This window comes from Sorex araneus, chromosome 2 (assembly GCF_027595985.1).
Source record: "Sorex araneus isolate mSorAra2 chromosome 2, mSorAra2.pri, whole genome shotgun sequence".
NCBI classification, from domain to species: Eukaryota; Metazoa; Chordata; class Mammalia; order Eulipotyphla; family Soricidae; genus Sorex; species Sorex araneus.
Window position 1 is genome coordinate 240,271,743 of NC_073303.1, and position 6,000 is coordinate 240,277,742.

The 6,000-nt window shown below is 55.1% G+C and overlaps 1 protein-coding gene across 1 annotated transcript in view; it reads right to left on the reverse strand.

Moving 5' to 3' along the window:
- LOC129401821 (rho guanine nucleotide exchange factor 18-like) overlaps positions 1-5,135 on the reverse strand; it is a 29,174-nt gene extending 24,039 nt beyond the window's left edge. Inside the window, exons 1-3 of the mRNA XM_055124695.1 lie at positions 5,127-5,135; positions 2,755-3,023; positions 1,308-1,333 (exon numbers count right to left, since the gene is read on the reverse strand). Of these exons, the coding sequence (XP_054980670.1) occupies positions 1,308-1,333; positions 2,755-3,023; positions 5,127-5,135 (304 nt within the window). The remainder of the gene's footprint in view (positions 1-1,307; positions 1,334-2,754; positions 3,024-5,126) is intronic.
- Positions 5,136-6,000: the final 865 nt, after the last annotated feature.

The window sequence follows — 6,000 nt, forward strand, 5'->3', positions numbered from 1 at the left end:
AAATCAGGAGACCTAGACAGAAAGAGTCAGAGGGGGTGTGGCCACTGTCTCCAGGCAGTCCACCAGGCTTCATCAGTAGGTGGTGCTAGATGAATTAGTCACCTCCCCACCCCTGCAGCCTCTTTGCTTTTCTCTGGGGGTCACCACCCAGAGCCCAAACTAGGGAAGCCTCAGGTAGAAGCCTTACTGGCTAGGAGAGAGCCCTCAGACCCAGCTACCTTGAACTTCCGGAGCCAGGACCTCCAGAACCGGGAACTTTTCCTGGATCCTGAGCTCTGAGGAGCTCACGGGTACTGACAGAGACCGGGCTCTTCTCTCTGGCTTGTCCCATTCCTGCAAGGGAAATAGTCACCAGGCAAGTTGAGAACCCCCCCCCACTCCCTACCCACACACATGGTGGGGGTGGGGGGAAGTCCCTACCCCCAGGCCATAGAGAAGGGACTGGATTTCCATAGAAGTCAAGGAGGAACTGAGGGGTGACCACCCCAAATATTTGAAACCCCCCTGAACCCCCCACAATGCAGAACTTCAGCTCAGTGTCATCCTAAGCATGATCTTGGGTACCACCTCCAGTAGAAAATTTTTTGGGGGGAGGACACATCTGGAAATCCTCAGGGGTTACTCCTGACTCTGCACTCAGGGATCACTCCTGGCAGTGCTCAGGGGATGCTGGGGACTAAAGCCGGGTCATTCACATGCAAGGTCAGCGCCCTCCCGGCTGTGCTATCACTCTGGCCCCTCCAGCGGAAATTTTCTGATCACAGACTCCAAGCACAGATTGGGCATCCTTCCCCACAGCCAGGATGCCAGCCCTCCCCCGACTCCCATGAACCCCACTTATGTCCAGGAATCCCCTGCTTTGGACCCCAGCACCTTCAAGAATCCATGAGCCGGGGCTGGAGCACAGCAAGTAGGGCGTTTGCCTTGCATGCAGCTGACCCAGGTTAGATTCCCAGCATCCCATATGGTCCCCCGAGCACCGCCAGGAGTAATTCCCAAGTGCAGACCCAGGAATAACCCCTGTGCGTTGCTGGGTGTGACCCCAAGAGCAAATAACAACAACAACAACAACAATAATAATCCATGAGCCTCCACAATGGAGGCCACCCCCCCCAATCCAGGAATACTGTTCTCTTTCCCACACACACCATGTCCTGAGGGGGTTCTGAAGGGGGCACCCACCTTGCCTGGTGCCTCTGCTGGGATCCCCCGCCCAGGCCAAAATTCTCGGGTCCACATTTGCAAGCCGGCCCCAGACAGGTTCAGGGCCAGACTGGCCAGGGTCCGCGGGAGGCCGGGTCCCTCACTTGTGGCGGAAGCATCTAGGCTGAGCCTGGAGGGATGGAGAGAGAACAGGTGGAGGTGTCAGCTAGTTTCTCTCCTGGCTGCTGCATCTGATCTGGCGGGGCAGGGAGGGGCGTGGGGGGCGAGCCTGCAGATGGCCCCTTGGGACAGACAGGGTGGGCCAGGCCATATCAGAGAGCAGTTGGAGGGGGCTGGAGAGATAGTACAGTGGGTAGAGTACTTGCCTTGCAGGTGGCCAACCCCGTGTTTGATCCCCCAAATCCCATAGGGTCTCCCAAACCTCACCAGGACTGATTTCTGAACACAGAGCCAGAAGTTAGCCCTGAGGACACTTGGTGTGTTTCCAAAACAAACAAACAAAAAAACCAAAACAATCCAAAGTGTGTGGGGGTTGCTTGAGGGAGGCAGGGATACTGGTGGAATGTGGTGTTGGAACACTGTATACATAAAACTCCATCAAGAGAAGCGGAAGCAATACTACAGCCTTGCACGTGCTGACCTGGGTTCGATCCTCAGCATCCCAAAGGATCCCCTGAGCAGCACCAGGAGTAATTCCTGAGTGCAGAGCCAGGAGGAACCTCTGAGCATCGCAGAGTGTGACCCAAAAAGCAAAAATGCTCAAAACGAACAAAAAACCTCCGTCAAGTACAGTCTTGTAAATCGCGGTGCCTAACATGCAAGCAAGCAAGCAAGCAAGCAAGCGCGCACACACACACTCACCACACACACACACACACACACACACACATACACACAAGCACGCACCCAAGACACAGATGCCATTGAAGGGAGGGGCTGTCAGCTTGTCCCAGCCCGATTCTCCCCGGGTGGGGGTGCCATGGCCCTGCCCTCTCCCAGTGGACATGTTTTGGCACCACTTCTACTGTGGGGCGTGTCCTCGCCCCGCCCTTCCCGAAAGGGCATATCTCACACCCTCCTCCCTGGATGGGCGTATCCCAGCCTTGCCCGGCTCCTACCACGCCTTCCATTGGTGGGAGTATCCGAGCACCGCCGTTTATTGGTGGTCGTGTCCTGACCCAGTCCTCTATTGGTGGGCGTGTCGTGGCCCCGCCCTTCCCGAAAAGTCATATCTGGTGGCCGGCCTTCCCGGCAGAGCGTATTCTATTGGTGGGCATGTTGGCCTACCCCGCCTTCTATTGGTGACGTGACCTAGCCCCGCCCTTTACTGACGGGAGTGTCCCGCCACACCTTTATTGGTGGGCGTGTCATAGCCGTGCCCTTTGTTTACAGGCGTGTCCCGCCACGCCCTCTATTGGTGGGAGTGTCCCACCGCATCCTTTATGGATGGGCGTGTCACGTCACGCCCTTTGTTGGTGGGCGTGTCTTAGCACCGCCCTTATTGATGGGCGTATCCTGTGACGCCCTCTATTGGTGGGCGTGTCATAGCACCGCCCTTCCCGGATTGTCGCAGCCTGGGTGGGCTCTGACCTTCTCTTTGTCTCCGAGGAGCAGCTCCGGGGTCTCTCCCAGCTCCGCCTCCGCTGCACGCCCTGAGAGCCGGTCGAGTTGGAACGGGGCTTCGCTCCTCCCGGTGTCTCAGCGACGGGCGTGGGGTCCTGCGCCTCCCCCTCGGGCTGGCCATGGGGAGGAAGCCCAAAGCCCAGGTCCTTCAGGTACTCGCTGCCCTGAAGGGCCTCCAAGTCCAGACTGAGATCTTCCAAGCTTTCCCCAAGCGTGCGCTCTGGGAATCCATATTCCTGTGGAGGGCGAAGAGGAGAGAGGAGAAGGCATTGGCTCTGGGCAAGAGTTTTGGAGCTCCTGGGTATGGACCCCCCCAATCTTCAGTCCTCTTTCATGCAAGTTGGGCTCAATGCCTTCCCTCCTTTTTTTTCTTTTGTTTTTTGTTTTTTGCATAATACCCTGCGATGCTCAGGGGTTACTCCTGGTGCTCTGCACGCAGAAATTACTCCTGGCAGTGCTCAGGGGGCAGAGAGTCTCTTGCTCCCGCGCCTGGCTGTCTTCCCAGGGGCCCCTTGGAGGGGGTGGGCTTTAGTTTCCCTCCCCTCCCTGAGCGGAGCTTCCGCCACCGAAGACCTCCAGAGCCTAGCCACAGCCATGCTCAAGGCCCCTCTCCACATGTTTGGATGAGCCTCACGCGTGAAGGGACCAGCAGAGGAACCAAGGTGTGTGGGACCCAGGGCTGAGACCTCCAAGCCTGCTCGTATCGGGACTGGGCCTCTTCCGCCCTGATTCCCCATTTTCCAGTAGCTAGGCAGCCAGGAACTGCCCCCAGTGCTGTGTAATCCCACCAACGGCCAACATCCAGAGACTATAAAACCAAGCTCCCGGAAGACATTTTATGGCCTAGTTCTCCCGCTGAGAGAACCTGGCAAGAGACCAAGAGTTTCCTGCCCACATGGGAGAGCCTCACAAACTCCCCATGGTATATTCATATGCCAAAACCAGTAACAATGATGGGTCTCATTCCCCTGATCCTAACCTCCAACGTGGCACCATTGGAAAAGATGCCACCAGGGCTAGGACGAATGGAGATGTTACTGAGACCGCTGGAGAAAATCGACTATCAACGGGATGATGATGATGATGATGATGATGATGATGATGATGATGATGATGATGGTGCTCAGGGGACCATATGGGATGCTGGGAATTGAACCCAGGTGGGCCGCGTGCAAGGCAAACACCCTACCCACTGTGCTATTGCTCCAGCCCAACTCTCCTCCTTTTTTTGTGTGTGTGGGGACACACCCGGCGGTGCTCAGGGGCTATTCCAGGCTCTGTGCTCAGGGATCACTTCTGAAAGTGCTGGGGGATTTTATGTGGTGCCGGGATTGAACTGGGTTTAGCTGCATGCAAGGCAAACTACACTACTTTCTCCATATTACCATTACCATTATTATTATTGAGTTTTGCACCACACTTGGAGGTACCTGGGACCTCTTGCTCTGCACAAGAGTGACTCCTGGTGGTGCTCAAGGGACTATATATGGTGCCAGGGATTGAACCAGGGGCAGCTGCATATAAAGAAGGTGCTTTTCCTCTTGTAATTTTTTTTTGGGGCTTGAGAGATAGTACACCAGATAGGGTGCATGTTGGGTTGATCCCCGGCATCTCATCTGGTTCCCCAAGCACCAGGAGTAATTTTTTTTTCTTTTTTTGGGTCACACCTGGCGATGCACAGGGACAGGGGTTATTCCTGGCTTTGCACTCAGGAATTACCCCTGGCTGTGCTCAGGGGACCATATGGAATGCTGGGATTTGAACCCGGGTCGGCCGCGTGCAAGGCAAACGCCCTACCCGCTGTGCTATCTCTCCAGCCCCACCAGGAGTAATTTCTGGGTGCAAAGCCAGGAGTGACCCCTGATCATTGCTGGTTGTCCCCTCAAAGAAACACAAATAAGCACAAAAATCCAAAACTCCTTTGTTTTGTTTTGGGGCCACACTCAGCAGTGCTCAGGGCTTACTCCTGGCTCTGAGCTCAGGGATCACTCCTGGCAGGGCTGGAGGGGGACCATATGGGGTGTCAGGGAAGCAACCCGGCTCATCCACGTGCAAGGCAAGACCTTACCCGCTGTTCTACTGCTCCAGCCCAACTAAGAAACACTCGTAGACACTGAAGCCATCACAATGCTGAAACCCCAGCATGTGCACGGTCCCTGACTACACCTGCATCTGCTTCAGTCCCACAGTTTCTCCACAAAGGGGCACTGTGACCCCACCTTGCAGATCAGGAGCCCAAGAAGGCTCCTCCTGCCTCTCGATTTTTTTCCCCCCCTTGACATCCTTGACACAATTACCCCTCCCCCATCTCCAATCTTCCCGCCCCCCCCCCACAATACCTGCCCCATCATTCCGCTTCTGCAGGCTATATTCCCTAACCACGACTATTGCCTTTATTTATTTAGTTTGGTTTGGGGGCCACACCCGAAGATGCTCTTCACTCAAGAATCCTGGAGGTGCTCAGGGGACCATAGTGGACAAGGAGGATCAAATCCAGGTTGGGTGCAAGGCAAAAGCTCTCCCCACTGTACTTGAGCCTAAGGACACACCTTAAAAAAAATCTATTGGGGCTGGAGTGATAGCACAGCGGGGAGGGCTTTGCCTTGCACGCAGCTGACCCAGGTTTGATTCCCAGCATCCCATAGGGTCCCGAGCACCGCCAGGGTAATTCCTGAGTGCAGAGCCAGGAGTAACCCCTGTGCATCGCCAGGTGTGACCCAAAAAGCAAAAGGAAAAAAATGCATTCAATAGGCGACCCATGCAGCTGGAGAGACAGTAGAGCGGGGAGGGCATTTGCCTTGCATGCGGCTGACCCTGGGTTCAATCCCCAGCATATTATAGAGTCCCACAAACTCTATCAGGTGTGATTCCTAAGTGCAGGGCCAGGAATAACCCCTGAATACCTCCGGTTATGTCCCCTCCCCAAAAAAATATTAACTTTTTTTTCTGCAAAATTTTTCATACAACGTATTTGTTTCTCTCCACCCCCTTTTTTAGTCGAAACACCATGAGATACAAAGTTGCTCATGATTGGGTTTCAATCATACCCTGTTCCAACACCGCCTTCCTTCACCAGAGACATCTCCCACCACCAACATCCCCAGTCTCCCTCACATCCCTGCCACACGCCCACCTTTATGGCAGGACCTTTCTCTCTCTCTCTCTCTCTCTCTCTCTCTCTCTCTCTCTCTCTCTCTCTCCCTCCCTCTCTTT